This window comes from Solea solea, chromosome 11 (assembly GCF_958295425.1).
Source record: "Solea solea chromosome 11, fSolSol10.1, whole genome shotgun sequence".
In the NCBI taxonomy this organism is placed as follows: domain Eukaryota; kingdom Metazoa; phylum Chordata; class Actinopteri; order Pleuronectiformes; family Soleidae; genus Solea; species Solea solea.
In genome coordinates, this window is record NC_081144.1 from 15,710,949 (window position 1) to 15,734,436 (window position 23,488).

Sequence of the window (23,488 nt, forward strand, 5' to 3'; positions counted from 1 at the left end):
TTTAACCACATTATTCATGACAATTTATTCAAAAATAGTTGCAGATTTTATGAAAGAAAGTACAATGAATAGCTATAAAACAAGCATCTTCTCACAGTGGTAGATCTAGTGCTTCAGTACAAATGTATTATATAAAAAATATTTTTTATCCATAACATTTTCAACTCACCAAGAAATTTCAGTAACCTGCACTGAGGCCCATATAATCTTGGTAAAGGCTTACTAATGGCTACAGTTGAAAGGGCAAAGTTGTGAGGAGTGTTCATGCCAGTCTTTTGATCGTCACAGCAAAACATTTTCAGTCAAGTGCTTGTAACTACGAAAGCCTGAACTGTTACTTTTATAGCTGTATTTCAGTGTGCTTTACTTGTTCTCTTGGTCAGTGTCCATGTAGCAGAAACACAGCTGCTCCTTTCCAAGCAGGATCAGAGAGTCTCCACTGCAGTGCCAGCTTAGTGACTGGACCTGGAAGCCACCTGGCGGGGAGGGAGAGAGGGAGAAAGTTTAGGTGCTATGTAAATACTGTGCTTAAAAGTTGGAGACAATCACCTTTGATCCAAGAAGCTTCTTCAGTTCCTCAATACTGTGAAAGTATTGAAGCACTAAATACACATAAAGGCACAAAGCCTGAATTTAGCCATTTCTGCTGATACATATATTTATATCTATATACACAGTCAATCACTTTAACTTGGAAATGTCCATTACCCAGATGCTTCCTGATCAGCTGAAAACACGACGACAATAGCATTCTTACAAATAAGGATTTAGGGTGTAACACATATTACAACAGTGACCTCTTGCTGCTAAGATGCAGAAGGTGCCTAGTACAGCTGAAAAAACATCTTGTGGAAAGAACACAAGGTGTTCATTGACATCTAGTAACAATGTATTGCAGCTGTGTATTCCAGCTACTTTAGGAGCACATTTGTCAGTAACAGAGCTTGTTACCTTCAGAGGGAACGGGGACAGAAACGCAGCCTGGAGGTGACCAGAGATAGAGCTTGGCGTTGCCAGTACACAGTGCCAGTCTGGGGCGTCGGGGGTCCCACTGAAAGCAGCGAACAGCTGATATTTGCTGCAGAACAGCCACCAGGCTCATCTTCTGCATGTCCCACACCCAGACAACACTGGCCATATTGTCTACAGTTAGAGAAACATACAAATTCAAAACCACTCACTGCGTATAGAGCTGTCAAGAAATGGAGCACAAGTAAATTATAACATAACAGACACAAATTGTTCATGCTATTAATACATATCACAGTTTTCCGTGAAGGAAATCTCAACAGCTGTGCAGTCTTACCGTTTTTGGTTGCTAGATAGCGACTGTCTGAGCTGAATGCCAAAGTAGAGACACCGATCTTCGGGTTAGCTCGATCTGGGTCTGGTTTGACCACAGGAATTTGGACTGGCAGTGAGCAGATATCATCTGAATGAGACAGAGTTTAGGTTGTATTTAGACAAAGTTGCCTGACCTCACCTTTCTGAAAGACAGAAAAAACACAGACATACATTTGCTCTGGGTGTTAAAGAGGGTGGTGCCAATTGTAATGTTGTGTATCGACAGGTCTTCACTGCCAGCAGCTGGCCTTTTCTCCACTTCCTTATACACAACCTAGAAATACAACAGTAAGTAAATAAGTCAGCTGCAATGCTCTCAAGACTTATGATGGAGGCTGGCTGAAAAAATACTCACAGCTTTGGTACTGTTGATGGTTGAAGGGTGGTCAAACTGTGTGATTTTTGTCCAGGTGATGTGATTGAGGATGCGCACCTGACATGAGGATATTTCAGTCTTGTCTTTACTAATATATGGAAATTGACAGTTGCACATAAAAATGCACAGTGCAGACAGAAAACATGTCCAACTATAGGTTTACACTACAATTAAAGTTTAGTTATGGGGGAGCACAAGAACACAAACAATTTCAAGTTTCCTAAATATATTTAGTTGTGTAAAAGAGAACTCATAAAAAGCCCGTTACTTTAGAGTCACAAAAAATAATGTGATATCCAGACAATATCCTTGTCCATACTTTTTCATCATAACTGCCGATGGCCAGAAACTGACTGCTGGGGCTCCAGGTCACAGACTTGACACCCAGTGACCACTCGTAGGCGCTGTAAATCGACTGTAATCGACCATCCAGAGAATACAGCAACACTTTGTACTGTGGAGAGAATAGACACACATGATATAACTGTACTTTTATTTCGTTTGCACGCCACTGGGCTCACCCATTTGTCGCACTTTAACAATAAGGATGCTTCTCAATAACAGTCGAGTCTTTCAAAACACATGTTAATTGAAAGGCTATGGAATTACTTTTCTTCTGTTTGTGTGGTGAGCCACTGGAGTAGAAAGAGGAAGTTAATCAAAGCTGCCAGGAAATTAATCTAGGTTATTGTCATATAAAACCCTGTGTGACAGGTAACTTACCTCCAGACAGCTGTCCCATACTGCCAGCACACAGCCATTGGGAGACCACTCCAACCCTGCCAGGTCCTGTGTCTCAGTCTCAAAATGCTACAGAGTTTAATTATAATAAATTGCATTTATTGTTGTATGATAAAAAAAAAAAAAAAATCACTATCCATCATTTAACAACTTAACAATAAATCATTTTGTAATGCAAATCACATTGACTTCATATCATCGACCTCACACTTACTTAATTTAAATTTGTAATAAATAAAAAATAGATGGTAAATGAAGTCAACTTACCCTGAGTAAATGCCAGTCGTCACACACAAAAACACTAACATAATCTTTGCAGTCACGTCTTTCAGCCAAGGCCATATAGGAGCCATCTCTACTAAAATCTATACCTGTGGATGACAGATAAGTCAAAGCTGTAATTTTAAAGACAAGACACCACAAGTAGGACGAAGATCTTACAATGACATTTAAACAGATGAACCGATGAATATACTGTAGTTTTAAAAAAGGAAAATTAATCACCTAGTATATAGTTAAGCAATCATGACCATTTCAATTGATTCAGTTGATTTCTTAGCAGCAAAAGGGCATAAAAATACAGTGTTAGAATAAATAAATCCATATGAAAAAACACAATGTACAGCTAGAACAAAAATCTATTCAATGCAACCTCATGGTTCATACCATCAAATATAATTTGCATGCTTTGGCACCATCAGGGCGGTGGTATGTATCTATCATGGTCAAATTATAATGACTGTGAGTATTGCATACATAAAATGGGTAGCGTCACAGACAATCATTTTTCCCCTTGTTGCTGACAGGGCTGTTATGAAGAGCATGCCCTATTTACTGAAGAGAGGCACAGCTGTCAGCAGAGAGGACCTCAGTCTGGCCACATACCCTGGGTCATGCCACAAGATAAAGAACGGCATGTGATGAATGGGGCATGCTGAGGCACTCATACCGCTGGCCCTGTCCTCAGGTACTCCTGGTAACATACATATACTCATAAGCCATGACAAAATAAATTAAACAATAAAATTCCAATACTCACCCTTCTGACACGCTTTGGGATACTTGATGTAAGACACAGCTTTGGTGCACAGGGACCAGACGGTGATCCTCAGCTGTCAAGGCATCAGAGAAAGGAGGGGTGGGGAGCATGGCATTGGTGTATCTTTAAGTCAAAGTACAAGTCAAGCACAACATACTGCCATGCAACCTACCCTGTTAACTGCCAGAAGAGACATGAGTCTACAAGATATCTCTACACAATTATTCATCTTGTGTAAATATGTTACTACTGAGGCCGTGAATGTGCACTTAATATGATGACAAGTCTATTATTAAGAACTCTATCAACTAGACCACTGGACGTAATGAGGCCTCCAAGAGCTCCTCTGCACTCACAGACTTGTCCACATAAGCATGGTCCATCATGTCCTTTCATATCTGTAGACATAATGTATTATGTCTTTGTCCAAGTCTATGACAAATCTGTGAGGGATTTAGTACGCCGACATGGGGCTTATCCATCATTACTGTAGGGCCCTGAGTGGAGTGTTGTCTATCAGTGCTCTCAATGAAGGAAATAAACATGCATGCTAAAGGGTTGGAGTCAATAAGAGGGATCAAAAGAGATTATACCAATCAGGACTTGAGCACATATTAAATTAACAAATACAAATCAACATTTGCACACATAGCAGGAAAAAGAGACTGGTCCATTAGTAGCCTAAATGTAATGTTATACATGTTTGCTACATGTGACAAATTAGTTGTGTCACATGTGTGTCCCATGTATTTGTTATTCCCTGACGAAGAGTCCCCTGTGAAGGCCTTAATGTTCAGTTTTGACAACAGTCACTCAAATATACTTACTGTGCGTCTGATGCCACCAAAGCCACCAGTAAGAAATTAAGCAACTTGCAGCTAATTCTGCAGTTGTATGAATGTACTGTTCACAGACAGAGCCAAGGTTATACTAGGGGTCAAAAAAGACAATTCAAATATTTAATAAAAATGTAAGATAAAAGTATATTGTCTGCAGACATGCACACTCATAACGGCACTTTACAGTATCACATTCCACAAGTGAGCCAATGTTGCACCATTATTCAGTTTTCAGATAAAAGTGGTGTGCTTTGTTTGTGCATTTAAGCTTGTAACAAAAATATACTATTTAGCAATTCTCAGAACAAATTCAGTGACAATAATTAATTATACTGATTATACTACAGTGCATTTATTCTGGCCTTGATATTTTGCCTTTGAGAATATACAGTGCAAAAAAACTACTGAAGTGGCACAGCTTTCATCACAGTATCCAGACAGACATTTGAACTGGTCCAAGTCTGACACCTAACTGGGCTGAAGTGTCAACCCAACAGTTTGGGCAAGACATCCAGCTGTGTAAGCCCAGCAATCACAAATCACTGCATGCTTCATGGACATCCCCTCAGATATGGTGCCATGGTGACCCATATCAACATTGCTCAAACACACACACAACAACAATTCTTAAATGCCTTGATCCAACCACACAGGCGATGCGGGGAGCTCAAGAACTGAAAGGCAGTGTAACCCTAAACTAGGTGGAGGAAGGTTAGCATGAGGAAAATGGGAGGGAAATGCTTCTCCATGTGGGGTGGTATGCAATGACATCCATGGTTGGTAAAGTTATACTTTAGAGGAAGTATCCTCACCAAAGGTGAGCAACAACTTGGGGATTAACTGCTTCAGAATTGAGGGTAGTGTGAGAAGTCAAAATTCTCACTACAACAGCTGTGGTTAATCCTGTTCACGTCTGGACCGATGATAACACGAAAACCTTTTTGAATTTTACTATGTTTTGGTCACTACAACAAGCACAATGATTCATCATTAGGAAATGCTAATGAAGGTTACTTCACATTAGTGCTGGGCAACAGTTGAATAACAATATACAGTGCAATAAAATCAATGGCAATATAACAAAGATCAATTATATACTGTTGGTATAATGTTGTTTGTATGTTGGTGGGTTTTCTCTGGTTTTCTCCCACAGTCCAAAAACATGTAGATTTAGGGATTAGGCAAATTGGACACGTTGAAATTGATCGTAGGTGTGAGTGTGAATGGTTGTTTGTCTCTATATGTGGCCCTGTGATGGACTGGCGGCCTGTCCAGGGTGTACGCCGCCTTTCGCCCTATGTGAGCTGAGATTGGCACCAGCGCCCTCATGTGGAGGATAAAGCGGTAGAAGATGAGTGAGTGATATAATGTTTGTGCATGGTGCATACAACACTTCACATTATTGCTTTGAATGCATTCCCTCGCAATTTAATGCCATTTTGGCCATATCTTCCATTCCTAATTCACATCTCTACCACGGGAAGCTTTTGAAGATTTGAAGAATGCAAATTAATTGTTTCATAAGATGGCTGTTATTAAGAAAAGATTTTAAGACTACAATTAAAAGTTGTACAAATAAATGTCACTGGTATGCTAGCCTAGCATAACAACTAACACATCCATTTAGTACAAATTAGAATGTATTCATAGCAAGAAAACCTCACAATGAGGAAACATTCTCAAGAGGAAAGATTGCGGGCAACATAATAACAACGATTAATTACAGACAAAAGTTACTGACAGCAACCTGGAATAAACCTTTTCTGTCAGCCATTTTTATTGCACGTCTAGGCATGTGCTTGAGAATGGTTGAGTGTATTTGATGCCATATAGAACTATCTGTCAGCAGAGGATTAGGCTGTAGGCATTCCACATAGGAAGCCATCTAAAACCAATATAGCTTATTTCTCTTGTTACACCACACTTGATTCTACCAAGTAACTAGAGCTTCTCACTGCCCACACAAAGGTATGGGTAACCTATTGTCCCATGATGCAGTGCAGCAACTGCATATGTTTGCAGTTTAGTCCAGTGGCGTTGTTGCCAACAATGCTTCATGTTAGCAAGGCTCCAGCAGTACTGGCCAAGAATGTTATTGCTAATCCAATCCCAACAATGTAAAAACCATTAGAGAGGTCAAGCTCAATGATGTCCTTGGCTGGAGTTTTTCCACCCCCAGTTTATCACCTTTCAGCTGGTAAAAGTGGATTAACATGGATGTGCAAGTGACATTTTGTGAGTTCCCACCATAAAGGTTGTGAATTCAAATAAGAGTCAACTTGCCTGAAGTCTCACAATACATAGGCTTGGTTTCAGCAATAAAAAAATTCTATTAAAGTTATAATGTGGTGCCATGCAATATTGTAAACTGGCAGTTTTCTTTTAGTGTGTCCTCCTCCAAAAACAAAGTATGTCTTACTTGCGCATTTCTAGCTGCCTGGAATAGCAGTGATCACCTGTAGTCCATCTAGTGTTGCACCCTACGAAGTCAATTATGAGATAGTAAATCATTGAATTCCTACAAATCAGGAAGACGTGATGATATTATGTTTGTGGTGCAACTGAAACACACTGACAACCACACAAAGACAGCCGGCCACACATACACAGCCAGCTAAGCAGATTTACTGACATATAGACAAACACACACATACACACAAAGAGGCATGATCCACACCACGGGCAGCTGTTGCTAAACAAGTTAATATAGCAGACTGTTTATGAGTGAGGCTGAAACTCAAGCCTGACACGAACACCCGTCTGGCATGGCCTTAATGAAATCTTGGGTTCGGGTGAAGGTAAGTTCAGTGGGCCCCTTGGCAATGTGGTAGGCTGGTCCCTCTGTTGAATCAGTTTTACAAATAACTATAAAAGGATGCTTGATAGTAATTTACAGAAGAACTTACATGCCCTGCTCACATATAGCCAGGTTATAAGGCCAGTGAGTAGGTAGCATAGGTTAAAAGATGTTGTGATATGGACAAACTTGCAAATTAATCCAGAAACATTTTTTGTTCTTCACTATTAACAAGAATACAGGATTGCTTTTCTCAAGAAGCCTTCACCTCTGTGTGAGTTCAATTAACAGCAAACAAATGGATGTCTCAAGGAAGGGTCAACAAGCACAAACATACCTAAACAGGGAAATGCGTGTAGGCCTGCTGCAAACATTTTTATTGCCAATTAATCACCGCTTACTTTTACTATATTTAAAGGCGAAGGTCCACTCATTGCTTGCTTTGTCCAAGCAAGGCTTCAAAACGCCAAATTACACTCACAGGCCAATAAAAAAGTCAATGTTCAATAGTGAAAAAAAGACACCGCATCAGACACATTGTTCAAAAGGCTTGAACAAATTACAAGTGTGTTTTCGATGTAAAATGTAATACAATAATCATACTAATCGCTCATACCCTTTTGCACTTTCACAAAAATTGACTTGATTTGGAATAGTAGTGTATTTTACAACTGCATATTTTTATTTTGATAATGCAGTCTTAACATCTGACCAGGTTTGTGTTGGTCAATTGAACAATAGCTTCCACTGTCTCAAGACAGCAATGTGGCCACAACATGTGTGAACACATCATGTCATTTTCGATCTAAAACAGATACTAAATCTTCTTAAAGAAAGGACTATCAATTCTTTGACACTACTCCTTTTAACTTTGTTTTTCTTTATGGAAGATGCAGACACAAAGCAGGAATGCCACAGAACATGAACTCTCTGCTCTCCTCTCTATACCAGACACAGTTGTGTGTTGGGTCACAACACTTGTCAAATGATTCCTGGAGTCAGTTTCAGCAGCACAGACGTTGCCGACCAGGGTGCCCCATCATACTGCACATGTCCTAAAGGTAGCAGCTACATGTGTATTCTGTAATTCCTTATAACACGCACTTAATACTGTGAATCAAATACTGGAATCAGAGGGAACAAAATTTAACTTTTTTTATTTGATAAATGATCCATTTTGAATTTTTTTTTTTTTAATTAAAAGACTTCCAGCTCTTGACTTATTATTTACTGTATATTTACTGCTGCTAATATTACAAAACTACTTTACTCAATGGCAGTAGATTTGATGAACCAACTACTTCTGGATCTCAGGCTGGCTAACTACATCACTTATTAAAACACACAATGTTACAGCTGTAGAAAATCATTATATGAAATTTCTGTCTAAGAAATACCAGATGAAAGCCACGTATGACAGGACGCTAACAGCTATGAAATCAGGCCAAAATACATGCAGCAGGTGGGGGGGTGTAGAGACAGTCAAGAAAGGCTCTGGTGTCTGGCTATTTTCAGGTCCCCCTCACTTGTAGGCCAGCAACAGTTGAAACCAGACAAGCATATGTATAAACACACTTCTCTGTGCATGAATGCATGCACACAGCAACTTCGCACTTACATGGAACTCAGTGGTGTTGAGAATGTGACGTCCGTCTGGACTCCATCGCGAGGAGACTAGTCCGATTGAGCCCTCATCAATCTTACAGTGCCAGTCAGGCTGCTCAAGAGACCACACCTGAAGAGAAAGACACAAAGAAGGGAAGAGTGACAAGAGGACAACAATCAGCCATTACTGATTACATCCCTCACACACGTCCTATTTCTCCCTAAAATTGATTCCATCAGTCAAAAAACACAGAGACAATGAAAGACTGGCGATGGATACCCCTTCAAAGGTAAGCCACGAGTGCTGCAGATAAAAATGCATTAAAATCTTTTTTACAAGTACAAATAATATCAAAAAGTTTTTATGAAAATGTGTGAATGAGAATTGTTCAGTTAAACTGTGACAAGAGCCTGTTGTAGAGTTCATGTCTTTGTAGTCTTTGTCTTTGTAAAACAAATGTGAAAAAGAATGACTGCAAATCTGGTGCATTTCAATTTTATGTGTTCAACATTTGAATCACAATAATACTTTAAGACTGTACTGCTTAAAAGTTCAATAATTCGTCTGAGCTTGATTTAGGTTACCTGTTTATGCTAATTATGTGTTACGAAGTGTTGTAAATGTGTCTTTATATGTGTCTCGCAGACAGCACAAGATACCAATTGTACTATTTCTGTGGAGGCATTATTGAAGCAACATGATATTACATTTAAATCTACAAACACTACCTTTATTATGATAAGAATAGAACAGCTTGTCAGACTTCAGGATTTGTCAGCACAGCACTTTACGGCTAATTCTTTTGTTAGCGCTATGAATTCATCATTTTAATTATGATCCTTATTTTTATCCCTTTTAATAAGACTTTGTGTCCACCAGATTTAACTCTACATTTAATAGTCATGAAAATATCCACACAGATCAAACAATACACACACACAATATCCAAACAAAGTACAACCTAGGCCATAAAAATCAGGTCAGACAGGGGGTCAGACAAAAATGTAGAAATGATTGTCAGGTTGGGTCGGGTTCAGTCACGTTAATTCACATTACAATTTCAAGTTATTTTAGTGAAAAATAGCTTAAAATAGGGTGAATTCAAATTGTTAATGCTGTATTGAAAATATGGTGTCAGCATTTAATACATAGATGTACAACATGAAATCAGTGATGACTGATATTTGACTTACCCAGTGTTTAGAATAAGGGTTTCCCATTTATGACAGGACAGTAAACGAAGCAAACAGGCTATTGATGTCACCCACGGTGGATCTTTTCAATCTTTTTTCCACAACAACTCACAATAAAGCACAATGGTTGGATTATGTAAATAGTTATCAGTGGTTACAGTTAATACGTGTTGTAGTACAATAGCTATTAAAGGAAAACTGAAGTTTATTTATGAGGAGTCTAAAATTTTACATAACATAAACAAAGTCTACAACCCCCTGTGTGACAGTCAGCGTACACTTCGGCTTACTCAAACTGTGTCTGGCTCTGATAAAAAAAATAATACAGAACATATGTCGAGTTTGGGTCAGGTTCAGTCCATATTCTCTCAGGCTTGGTCAGGCTTGGTCAGGTTTGGATAGAAAAATGTGGTCCGAGCCACACTCTAGTACCACATCACAGGAATTCTCACTTATTTTAAAAACATGCACTGTTACAGTAGAACTGGTGTCCTGTGGTGTGACCATGGTCCATTGCTGTAAGTGTTCCCCCCCCTCTCTATTTTAACAAATATTGCACCTCATGCGATTTGAAAATTGCAGTAAAATTTGTATTTATTGTTCAGCCCTACGTATAGGTTGTATTTTGCCTGGTCAGTGCTGTGTTGAACCTTTAATTAACACCTTCAATAGTTTAACTCATACAGTAAATTATTACATTTATAATAATTCTTTAAGAATATTGACAAAAATATGTAAACAATCATACCACTACTAACCGCAGCAGGGTCAGTGAGAGACATTCATCGGTAACCTATATGACTGAGCATCCACACTACACATAGAGTGACTGACTCACATTACTGTCTTACCTGTACCAGTCCTCTCTTGTACATGGCACAGAGGATAAATAGAGAGTCTGAAGACCACTCCATGTGCGATACCTGGTCCAGGCAGGTGTAGAGCTGCAGGATCTGCAGGGTGCTCACATCTCGCACCACCAGCCTGTACTGCACACAGGTGGCCTGAGGAATTCATAGAAGCATGTCAAAGCAAAAACAAGACTTCTGATAACTAAATTAGAGATTATATATATATATATATATATATATATATATATATATATATATATATATATATATATATATATACATACATATATTTTTTAATTTTTTTATTTCGACAGATTTACTCATAATGAAAAAAAACTGCTCACCAAATATTTCCCATCTGGAGAAACTTTACAGAGTTGGTTGGACTGCTTGAAGACGTCAGAGAAGTTCATCTTGTGACCATACGTGCTCCTGCAAAGGTTTGATTGAGGTGTGGGCAACAGTGTATCATCTCAATTGGAGCAGTTTACAAATATTAACACTTGGTGGCGCCAAACATCTAGTCAATGCACATGCGGCAGTGCACACAGTAAACCAGTGCATGCATTACATACATTGTTTACTTAAGAAGTAACTGGATTCAGTCAGTTTCACATCAACCACAGCAGAAAGAGCTGGTGGTTTCTAACTACTTAAGTTGTGTTCGCGCTATCTCACACACGAGACGAGTTTAACCACAACGTACTGTCATTTCACTGACTGTCGGAGCAACCTATAGCCAGTTGACAATGAAAAGTCAACGCGAGTTAGTTATATACAGACGGGAATATGAGCTTTTAAAGATAACGAGACCACACGACACTCATGTACTGTTAAATACGCTACTAGCCTTGGAGCACTTACGTTAGCTAACCGTCACGAGCTTCTTAATCGGTGGTAACGCTGCAAAGTCCACCTCTAACCTCAGTGAGGTTTAATTCAGTCGATTCGTGAAAACGCTCGAAACACCAGCAAGTAGTTTGGAATGTTTTTTTCTTTACATGACTGTCTTCGATGCACAGTCGGACTACCATTCTACTGTTGCTAGTTTGTTTGTTTGAGCTGATAACGACAGAGCGGCGCTGTCCAATCAGTATCTATCTGTCTGCAGCGCTTTGCCTTCTGGGAAATGTAGTTAGTGACTTGTGTTTGTGAACACCTGCGTGTGCAAGTGTGTGAGAGTTGTTTCCAGATTTGAGACCATTTCTGGCATAAACACTGATCTTATCAGGACCAGTAGACCCCATTGAGACCAAAACCTGGTCCGTCCCAATGAGGCAGAACCTCATTTATGAAGAACTAGTTTGGTTTAGGGCTAGGATTTGTTTAGGTTATTGTTAGGGTTGGGCATTAACTGGTTATGGTTAAGGTTAGTGATAACGAAATTTGATAATGCAGGACGTTAGCATCTGTTGTGTGTGTGTGTGTGTGTGAGTGTGTGTGTGTTTTTCGATTCTAAATCAATACACTAATTTATTATAGACTTTAGATATTTTTCCCAGCCTAAACTTCACATAAACTATATTCTTCTTCCAACCAGAATTGTTTTATACTAGTTAGCGGTTTAATTTTTAATTTTTTGTCTTGATATATCAGAGCGGGCTGTAGAACAATGTCATTATCTCCCATTATTTTCTGTCTGCCTTGCTGGAAAGGCTTTCCCGCTTGTGTGCGCCCAAACCGCGCTACACCGCCTCCCAGCTCCTTGCAGCGCAAAAAGCCCTTCACCTCCTCCTCAGTCTCCCTGAGCAAAGCTCGCAACTTCCCTGAACAGATGTTTCGTCGAGTAAAATTGTTCTTCTCCGAAAAGTCAATCATCTCCAGCTGCTGATATCACACTCTGAAGTCGAGTCGATCTTTTTTTGTTGTTGTTGCTATTTTTTTATGGAAGGTCACTCTCTTGGCATGTTCCATAATAAACAGGCAGGTGCTCGGCGCAACACATTTCCCGTGCATTTGGATTGGATGAATAATAACCTTCAGGTACGTTGATGTATTTGTATTTGCATTAAGTAATGATGATGATCTCTGTGTTTATCTTTATCTAATGTATGTTTTTTTTCACTCATCATCAGGCCTAGTCAGCATTTTATTATTTTGTTATATTCAAAACGTACTAAGTATGACAAATTATTAGGCTATTTTAAACAATATTATGACCAGAAGCGCCATCTGTGTTAAGAAACGTCTTCTTTTCTTAACATATTATATTTTAAAAGCTATAATTTGATGTCGCAGCAGATTGTCGTTAGGGTTTTGTTTGTTAATACTTGTTTAAATGTCGGCCTGTTTTAAAAACATAAAACAGAATATAAAAATAGGACAAACTAACTGAATTGTTTAAATAAAAAATATAGGCCTTATACAATATATTTTATGACTATATCCACATTATTTTATTTTTCTACTTTTAATCCTCTATAGATCGGTTATTTGTTTTTAACATCTCCGATCACGTCAGAACATAGTAACGTACATTAAGGATGAGTTATTTATATCAGCGTGCTTCATTTCGTGTGTATTTGTCTCATTTCGTTCAGTTTCGATGCGACACTGAGACATCAACTGTGGCAAACCCTCATGCTTCGAATCCTCATATGAAATATTTCACTTGGGACTTATGAGAATCGAATCTAAAACAATTTTTAAATTAATTTCCACTCACTTGGGACTATATATTCTCTTTCATAAAATGGCCCTTGGGAAAGTGTGTGTGTATGTGTGTGTGTGTTGTCATGGGTGCAGTAACCGGGGAGTGAGCACAAATAAAGACAAGACATTAATAGTTTTTATTTGTATCTATCTATCTATCTATCTGTCTGTGTCTGTCTGTCTGTCTGTCGTCAAAATCCAGTGATAGTTTTCATCGTGTATATTATGTAGGCCTATGTATATCATAATAAATCATATATCTTATTATGTCATACGCTGTGTGTCTGTGGCTGTTTAATGTCGGGTTAAGGAGACCTCCACTCTTTGTGGTGCAGGTGAAAAGGTGTTCCGTCTCCAGGAGATGAAACCTGGAAACCTGAAAGCTGTTGTCCTGCAGAGACGTTTCGTCAGATCCCCGCGCGATCACACGAGCTGTTCTGGGATCTGACGAGGCGTCGCAGAGGACCAGCTTGCGGATGAGCGATGGTTTCTGTGGCGGCAGCAAGCGGCAGAACAGCGGGAAGCACTGTTGCCCAAAATGTCGGCAGGCCTATTAACCCACAATGGATGTTCCATCTACATTATTTATGTCACGTACACTGAATCATGTGGCATGAGTTAAAAGTTAGACGCGCCTAAATGTGTCGTTTATACACTCACCGGCCACTATATTAGGTACACTTATCAAAGCAACGCAGCGCGACTTGGAAGGGGACATATGTCAGAGGACCAGACAGAAAGGCATCATCAGTATTAGGTCTGACACTGGTTAAAACAACTGGAGAACCTGATACAATCCTCCACTATGCACACACTGCAACAATGTAAATAAAAATCAGCAAAAGCAGAGTCATGTTTAGGCTGTTTGTTTTTTTCTTTTTGGCAGAACTGTGAATTATGTTACACAGTTGGAGAATTGTGTCTTTGAAATGACTTAGCACAAATGTGTTGTTAACAACTTCATAGCTCATAAATGGTCTAAAATGACTAATATCGGTAGATACTAGAGTTTGTGATATCAGTATCGGACACACAAAGGACATTAGGTCTCCTTTGTTCCTAATAAACTGGCCGGTGAGTGTATGTTTTACTTTCTTTATCTAATGTCCACTTCGTGCCTAAATGTGTCGTTTAATACGCTCATGGTGGGGAAATAGTTAAACAGCCACATCACTAAAGATGTTTACCAAACTGCATATCTCCAATCGATTGAGACTAAAGCTGAAGCCTGTAGAGATAAGGTCACAGTAGAATGATGTAAACTCACAGTAATCACTTCAGAGACTGAAAAAATGAACTACATATTCCTGCAGGCAAATGAATTGCAGAGCCTTTTTAAAGCTCCACGCACCTTTGCCACAGTTTTTTTTGTGTGCGCAGACCTACGGATGCGTTACTAAGGAGATGTGACGCTGCTGCGGTGCGCACTTGTGGATAAAGTCAACTTTTTTTCTTTCTTTTTTTTTTGCCGTGGCCCTTTGTGTGCGTCAAAATGTGTTTTGTATTGCGTGTGATCATCAGCACAGGAAGCCGGAGCCTCGATGGAAACCAAAGAGGCATCACTTTATCAGCCTGACGCGGTAGGCCTGCAGTCCGTTTAAGTGTAGAAGTGTTTAATGGTGATTAAAAACCTTACAGGGAGGCCCGGATGTAGACTTTACAAGTGCGTATGTCATCTGCTCTGTCGAAATAAAAGTTTTCTGTCAGTGGAGCTGACATATTGCGGCGAAGGCTGTGTTATTGGAGTGAAAGAGGCGGAGGAGGTGATGTGATGTTTCAGACTTTGCAGAGGGAAAGGAAGCTTCCCCTCGGAGTGAGACGATGACGAGGCAGGCAGGTCTGAACACGTCCAGGCCCCATGACACCCTGTGCCACCTTACTGGGACCACATTGGTGTGATCACACCTGGATGAGTGTGTGTTGTGTGCGTGTGCGCGCGCGGAACTCCTCCCTTTCTTCTCCTTCTTCCTTAATGATAAAAATTGATTTAAAAATGAGTGTGTGTGTGTGTGTGTGTGTGTGTGTGTGTGTGTGTGTGTGCTCCTCTGCAGAGTGATCTATCCCTCACCAGACTACCCATCCTCTAAGATGTCCCAGTCCACAGTCACAGAGGAAGGAGGCACCTTCGAGCACCTGTGGAGCTCCCTGTGAGTGTCAACAACATCCACTGATGACTGCTTTACTTTCCATGTGACTAACATATTTTCCAAATAACCTAATAATATATATGTTATTTTAAATGTGACATGTATCCAAGTGAGAAAAAAGAAGAAGAAACATCATCAAAAACAAATGCACACAAATACTGTATCTCCACTTCTGCTAACCCCCAATTGCAGGTTTTTTGGATATGGGATAAAAACAGTCATTGAGTATTTACAAAAGCTTATTTTTGTACATCATTTGTTCTGCCTTTTAAAATATTCAGGTATCTGATGTATTTGTTCGTTGGTACAAATTCCCTCTTATGCATTGTATTTTTTATTTTTTTTTGGAAAGCTCATCCCACTTTGACTTTGGTGTATTTATAGGGAGCCAGACAGCACCTACTTTGAGCTCCCACCAGGCAGCCAGCCAGGTGAGCGGCCAGTGCCTTCTACCAGCACCCCGGGGAGCCACTGTAGTGCAGCCGAAGTCTCCATGGATGTCTACCACATGAGAGACATGAATGACAACGTGATGGTAAGAAACGAAAACTTTTACACTTATAGTTCAGTGGGTGTCAATGTGGTCAGTCTTTGCTTCTTTTCTGAGAAGCTGCATCTTATTGTTATTTATTTATTTGTCAGATTTGGTGACACACGCACACACCCACATGGACACACCCACGGATCTCTTCCCCTTTTCTCCATTTTGTGTTTGTGTAACTGTCCACTTTTTCCCTCCAGTGTTGAGGAGATTCCCTCCCATGCGATTCCCTCTCCTCTGCAGCCTTTTCCCTCTCTTTAGCTCCCTGCTGAGCAGCCTGTAGGGACTGAGGGGGTAGTGAGTGTGTGTGTTTGTTAGGAAAGAGCTAATTAAACCCGAAGCGAGGACTGCATGCTGCTCCGCTGCAGATCTATCTGTAGACTCGGGTGTGTCTGTGTGTGTGTGTGTGTATTAATAGCAATGCACAGACAATATGTTTGTAGATGTGTCCACCTGCTTGTTGTTGTTGCAGAATGAACTTTTCTTTGTTATGAATGAGGAAAAAATATCCCAGTTTTTAGCCTGGTCAAGGCTCTCTTTTCCACAAGGATTTTAACAGCAGAATAATTTCATGAGCTCACACAAGACAATGAAATAGAGAAGTTTTTGCTGGACCACACTCATATGATTGATCCTGAACACTTGTTCACTCTATTCAAATTTGTCTTTCAAAGATGAAATCAAAGGTCCCTCCTAAACACACCTACACTATATTTCCTTTTCCTACTCATCTGTAATATTGGTAGGATGTAATCTTTAAGTGGGCAAGCCTGGGCCTGCCTGGCTGCTTAATGAATAGTCATGACAGAAAGGGGGGGTGGGGGTGGAGGAGTGAGTATTTGTTGTTAGATGCAAGGCAAGTTTAGAAGGCCGAGCCAGGCAAGGGAAACAAGTGGAGGAGAAGACAGAGGCAGGGCTCGTCCTGTATCCCCCATCATGTCCTCCACCACACGGAGGCCAGCTGGTCATGGAGAGCTTGAGTCTTGTAGTCACATTTGACCACAGAGTGTGAATCCTATGAGAAGCGGGTCACAAAGACATCGTAGGGACGCCTCACCTTACCAATTAGGAGCCTAAAGATGTTGTATGCTGTGGTAAGTGGATACGAGCTTAATGTTTTTGTTCAGGAGTCTTAAAACATCTGAAAATGATGTTTTACTGGTCTGATGGTGAAGGTGGTTTATGCAAGTATGTGTCAAACGTGTAGTATTACTTGATTGTAATGTGGATGAACTGGACTTGGGCAGTCAGGAGTGAAAGTGTTTTCTTCAGTTTTAGTTCATTGATAGTTTAAAGTCAAGCTTGTGTTCAAATTTGTGTTTTTTCTGCATGGCCAGGACTTGAAGTTGAACAAGTGTGTTTGAGTCAGAACTATTTGAAATGTAACCCGGTATAATGAGGCTTGATTGCTGTTATATACAGTGTTGTAATGTAATGCAGTACAAATACCTTGTTACTGTACTTAAGTACTTTCTTGTTTATATTTGTGGCAACTTTTACTCCAATACATTTCCTCGATCTTCGTTGCTCATTAATATCAGATGAAATCAGAAGGAGAAGAGTTGGTAAATGCTCAGTATTTACATTGAGCTTTTCTAGTCTTGATGACCACTCAAAGCTGCTTTACACTACAGTCTTTGCCATTCACCCATTCACTCTCACATTCATTCACACAGCTGTCAGGAGCAACGTGGGGTTAAGTGTCTTGCCCAAGGACACATATTGACTAGATTCCCACATAGAGCTGGGAATCAAACCCACAACCTTCCAGTTGAAAAACAACTCACTCTACCACTATATACATATATATATATATATATATATATATATATATACATATACTGCATATAAACAAACAGTACATGGACTAGAGGGTGGCACAGGCCCTGAAATGTTGACACTTTTGAATTCAATCACTATTTGAAAAGTTCCCCTCTGACTTTCCCTTTCACATTAATTAGGAGGAATTAAGAATTCACGAATGAACTGTTTATGTAATGCTTTCTACCTTAACCTTAAAATAGACTGTATATCTGCAACTGGTTGGCATAAAGTGGACTTCCTAATAGTATGTCCTTTCCTAAACATCCCCAATAGAGGGCAACCTTCTTACACATCACTCCATGTTTTGCCTCCTTTCATTCCCCTAATTTAACATAGCTGGCTTAGCTTGTTTAGACATGCACCGCTTTTCACATGAAGCCATGCCATTCATTTATGTGGCCTCATTCTACAAATTGACAAATTTGTATCTTTATTTCAACATTTGGGGTCAAATGGCAAGATGTCTGTAAACATATTTCGACTAAAAGTGTAGTCTTCCTTTTTTAACTATAGTTAAGTGGAAGTCATTAGCATGTGGATCGTCTCTTTATCCTCAGCCTATTACGTTTCACTCATCTTGACATGTAAAGCTTGTTGTGACAGTCTTATCTACAGTTCTAAATGTTCTGGGTCTTGAGAGCTCAGCTTTGAGTGGCAGCTACCAGAGTGACTGCCCATGGGGGACATCAGAATCTGCTGGGATGGGAAGCTTCAAGCTTAAAAACACACACACACACACACACACACAGACACACACACAGAGGTTTGCACATCTATTCTTCTTAGGACACTGCATTGACTTCCATTCATTTGGACAGCCTAAACAAAGCCTTATCCTTAACCTTAACCATAACCAGTTCATGCCGAACCTGAACCTTAACCTAACCACAAGCAATGCGTCATTGGGACCAGGTGCGGACTACGGATTCTGATAAGGTCTGTGTTTATGCCAGAAAAGGTCCTAACGAGGTAACAAATCCAAGTAGACACACACCTTGATGGCATAATGACATATTATTATCATGCATTTCCTAACCCCTCCCCCAAATATAAACCATCTTAACTGAATGTCCTAACCTAAAGTGTAAGAGTGCTGTGATTTGGCCATGACCTAATTATTAGTTTTTGCCTTTATTATTTGAGAGGATATAGACAGCATGATAGTGGGGGAGGGAGGGCATAGACCTGTAGGAAAGGACCTGGGCCAGACTCAAACCCAGGTTGTTGCAGGGAGCCTGGGTCCAGCACTACCTGGTGAACTATACGGTGCCACCACCTAGAAAGCCTTTTGGAGTTTTAAGGACCAACTAAAATGTACACACATGGTTGTCCATTGGTGACATCTGAATCTGCTGGAACACACACAGACACTCTCTCTCTCTCTGTATCACACGCACAGAATTGCTCACACAGTTGCTGTCGAGGTCTGAGCTCTGTTTCAACATGTTGCAGATCAAGTTTCGGCATTAAGTGCAAGCACACCTGCGATTGCATGCATCTGTATCTGTGTGACACAGTGTACACCCGTGTGTGTCAAGTGTTTTCTATTGTCTGTGCTTGGGTTTATGCCTGTAAGGCCCTTTGACAAGACGTCATCAAGGTAGATTTTTCAGATTTACATCCAGGTGGTCTCTAGCTTTATTATTTGTTAGTTATTTGATCGAATATTGTGACGACTGGTTTGACTTCAAAATTAGAGAAATGCCTGTTATGACTGCCGGGTGCCCCATGTGACATCTTTAAATCCCACGTTGTAACAGATAGCAATAGAAAAGTGAATACATTCTCAAACTTTCAAAGAAGAAAAGAAAGATAAATGACTGAGGAAATTAAATGGGGACATGACAGGAAGGCCTCAAATATTTTCCAAACAGTTTTCTGTTGATTAACTGATGTTTCAGCACTGGCCTGTGTGATTTAATCAGAGGAAATATTAAATAAACAAACAAGCTACTTCGTTCTGGCCTCGGCTGACTCCACCTGAGTTGGAGTCAATGTCTAAATGCAAACACACAAACATGCGTACATCCAAATGTAACCTACACAGTTTGCATAGAGTCTAGGACATTGACCTGCCCCTTTGCTTTCATGAACTGTGCCATGAAGTTTACATATCCTTGTGTAACTCTGTCTCAGATTTGTGTCTGTTTAATTTGTAAGTGTTTGAGGCTGAACACACAAAGATGAGCTAGGAAACACAAGCTCGGGTACGTCCATGTGAATAACAGTTTTTCCTGATGTGGATCTGAGATTTTCATTCATCAAATGTGGAGAGAAAAAATAAACCACGTTAATCGAGGTTGCTCCTATTCTTTTTCCTTTGTTTTTTTTGTGAAACAGTTGATTTAATGGTATATTGATATACAATATTAGGGGCAGGAGTCAACCCTTGAACTCATGTTCTTTCATGTGTTTTCCTTCTTCACTCTCTCTCTCTCTCTCTCTCTTTCTCTCTCTCTTTCGCTCTCTCTCTCTCTTTCTCTCTCTCAGACCAGACAGTGTTTACTTAGTGCAGGCCTTCACAAGGTGTTTTGGAGCATGTGTGTACATGCGCCCCGGCATTGCCGTCTATGTCCGGGCATGCCATAATTAGAACATCGTACCATTTTTTGGGTTCCCATCCCTCTTTCCCTCTCTCCTTCTCTCCTCTTGTCTCAGTCTATGGTTTCTCTCTCTCCACACCAGTCCTCACCTGTTTCCCTGTCCTGGCTGTACATGTGTCAGTCGGAGAGTGTGTGTGCGTGTGTGTGTGTATGAGTGTGAGGTTTGTCCTCTGATGCGCACTCTTGAACTCTCCTGCAGTTTCTTTGCTTTATTGTGTTTGGACGTTTCTGACTGAATTGTTCACAAATGAGACCAAAACACTAAAGGATGTACTACGTGAAAAAGAAGGTAAATATTTTGTGTTTTTCTGCTCATGGGGCAACTGAGAGTGTGTGTGTATGCGTGTGTATGGATTTGCAATGCTGTGTCTATTCCAGTGTGAAGCTGCAATCACTGTTATTTGACCCACATATGGACAATACATTCAGACATGAATCTGGCATATTTGCTTTGCTCCCTCATTGCTTGTAAATTGTTTTTCTTGTTGTGTTAGAACCTTTCTCATCTAGGCTGGAATGAAATAATAAAATATATGGACTCAGTTTTAAAAGATTGTAACCGTTGGATGTTGATGAGCAGGGGATGGACAGGTGGACTTGCTGCGGTTGGATTTTTACGTTTTTGTTGTGAAGTGTGATGAGGAATTGTCAAATGAACACTGATGAAAGAAGAATTGCAAAGGCCACAGGGCAATTTCCCTCTACGGTACAGTAGCCCATCTATATATGGGCCTCACAAAGTGCTTTAACAGTGTCACTGCACATGGTGCAACACATTTCCCCCTCTCCTTCCCTTAACACAACACAGAGGACAAGAGAGGAATGGCAGGCAATTAGGCAAAACACAGATTATGCCTGTTTTACAACTCACCTCACATAGCCCCGAGGAGGCTGAGGACTACAACTGACTGACTGAGACACACACACACACACATGCTCCCAAACATGTAATGATTCTTCTCACCTTGCTTTATACAAAAATCTCAGTTGTGAACACCTACCTAAACAATTATATATGTACAACACACACACACTACACACAGCTCTCCCTTCCCTGTGTAATCTGACCTTCCTTCAATCTCCAAGCCCCTGTCTCTCCAGCACCTCTACCTGTGTCCTCCCTCTGTCTCTCTCCTCCCTCCTCCGCCTCCCTCATTCTTTTCCCTCTTTTTTTCTCTCCCCAGTCCCAGTACAACTTGCTGAGCAGCAGCATGGAGAGCCTGGGGAGCCGCGCAACGCCCGCCAGCCCCTACAGCTCCGAGAACGCCTCCTCGTCCACCGTGCCCACCCCCTCACCCTACTCTCAGCCCAACTCCACCTTCGAGGGCCTGTCGCCTGCCCCTGCCATCCCTTCCAATACCGACTACCCGGGACCGCACACCTTCCAAGTGTCCTTCCAGCAGTCCAGCACCGCCAAGTCTGCCACATGGACCGTGAGTACACACACTTTCTTGGCTCTGGTGTGCAGTGTGTCTCTTTTTTTTTTTGTTCGCTCCATCTCAAACTCACTGTTTTGTTGATTATCTGTATTGCACACACGTAAACATCCACACAAAGACACTCTTTCACATGCACATGTTCACAGTCACTCAAGCCAGCACATGCAGGCAAGTCACGTGCAAGAAGTAGAAGAAAAAAAAAACGATGCATCATTCAGTCACTCATGTTTCATCTACTCACCTCCTGCAGTCAAATCTAGTGCAACAGGGAACGTCTGCGATGGGATGGAGACACTTTTTGTCCTGTGTGTTTATCTTTTAAAGTAAATCTGTTAATCCATTAAAACACAGTTTTACTCACAAGTTGCAATTACAATAAGTCCATTGTAATTGCTCCACCACATGTTGTTCATATGTGAGATCGAGAAGCACTAAAATGTTGTAATGCTAATTTATTTTGTATACTTTTAACAGAGGCATAAACTTTTATCATGACCAACACATTTCAATCCAGTTTATATTGATACTTATCACAATAAAGGTTAGACTGACAGGACCAGTTAATAAACTTTATATTTCACCAAGATTTCACACATCTGAGGGGAAACGTTCAATACAGTTTGCACAATGTTCAGATGTTTAGATATGTATTGATATCTAAGGACACTATATATCACAGTGTTATTCAATATTGCCCATGTAGAAAGCTATGTCATGTAATACACCTATTATTTCATTTTAGGAGCAAGATTAATATTCACTGATATTTGGGACATTTGGGAGAAAACTGTACTGTAATTTTATAACGCACAGGCTATTATATATCGTATAGAACAAGATAAACAGAACGCCTCCAGCAGTAAATCACTCAGAGTCACCTGCACTGAACTAAGGACCGTAGGTCAAGACTAAACCAAACCTAATAAGCACAACACACACAACTGCCTAATGATGTAGTGGTGCTGAGAGACAGGTGAAATGGGATCTGTGTAACTCATCGTGACCCAGTGAGAAGTCTCCTGTTGGAAAGGTGTCACCTCCAACTGTCACACAGTTGACCTCCCTGAAATAAGAGAGATGAGAGACAAACTGCACTTCCTTCACTCTGTGTGTGTGTGTGTGTTTATCTCTTTTTGTGTGTGTGAGCGTTCAGGCCTGTAAGTGTGTTTGTGTGTGAGAGACTGATGCGCTACTCCGTGGCTGTGTTTCCTGGAAGTAACCATGCTTGGTGTTGCATGGTGCATGTAAGAAGATCCCCCTCTGGACATTAGTGCAGTGGTCTTTGACCTGCAGCTTTTCTTCTCCGTCTCTTCCCTCCACCGATCTTAACACACACTCACGGCTGTCACCCCCTGGCGCCTGAGGTTTTCCACATTCTCTTCTTAAATCTGTCCTTAAATCTGTCTGTCATTTCTTTTCTCTCACTTCTGAGTCTTCTGAGCTCAGGTCGTCCTCACAGCCTAACTAATGGTGCTGTTTGACCTGAGAAATTATGG

General features: G+C 40.5%; 2 protein-coding genes across 4 annotated transcripts in view; one reads left to right on the plus strand and one right to left on the minus strand.

The window, feature by feature from the left end:
- wrap73 (WD repeat containing, antisense to TP73) lies at positions 1–11,870 on the minus strand. The gene is made up of 13 exons (XM_058642323.1): positions 11,651–11,870; positions 11,131–11,218; positions 10,787–10,939; positions 8,755–8,871; positions 3,501–3,573; positions 2,729–2,832; positions 2,444–2,530; positions 2,040–2,174; positions 1,700–1,777; positions 1,516–1,618; positions 1,307–1,432; positions 952–1,143; positions 1–476 (listed from the first exon to the last, which is right to left on the minus strand). Exons 2-13 carry the CDS (start codon positions 11,197–11,199, stop codon positions 364–366), a joined length of 1,350 nt encoding a protein of 449 aa, XP_058498306.1. The 5' UTR covers positions 11,200–11,218; positions 11,651–11,870; the 3' UTR covers positions 1–363.
- The window catches only part of tp73 (tumor protein p73), a 27,371-nt gene continuing 12,762 nt past the window's right edge, over positions 8,880–23,488 (plus strand). The window contains exons 1-4 of one of the 3 annotated variants that reach the window (XM_058642320.1): positions 8,880–9,031; positions 15,490–15,585; positions 15,970–16,120; positions 21,738–21,986. In XM_058642320.1, the coding sequence (XP_058498303.1) occupies positions 9,000–9,031; positions 15,490–15,585; positions 15,970–16,120; positions 21,738–21,986 (528 nt within the window). In that variant the 5' untranslated portion in view covers positions 8,880–8,999. Of the gene's footprint in view, positions 9,032–12,688; positions 12,770–15,489; positions 15,586–15,969; positions 16,121–20,672; positions 20,843–21,737; positions 21,987–23,488 lie in introns of those variants that run through there. The other 2 variants (XM_058642321.1, XM_058642322.1) reach the window with 2 other exon arrangements.

Excerpts from the sequence above, each read along its gene's own strand:
- wrap73 (XM_058642323.1), bottom strand. The coding sequence starts at position 11,199 with ATGAACTTCTCTGACGTCTTCAAGCAGTCCAACCAACTCTGTAAAGTT. Across the intron at positions 2,531-2,728 it reads ACGACTGGCATTTACTCAGG|CATTTTGAGACTGAGACACA; the intron begins GTAAGTTGACTT and ends TAAACTCTGTAG. Across the intron at positions 1,778-2,039 it reads TCGGCAGTTATGATGAAAAA|GTGCGCATCCTCAATCACAT; the intron begins GTATGGACAAGG and ends TCCTCATGTCAG.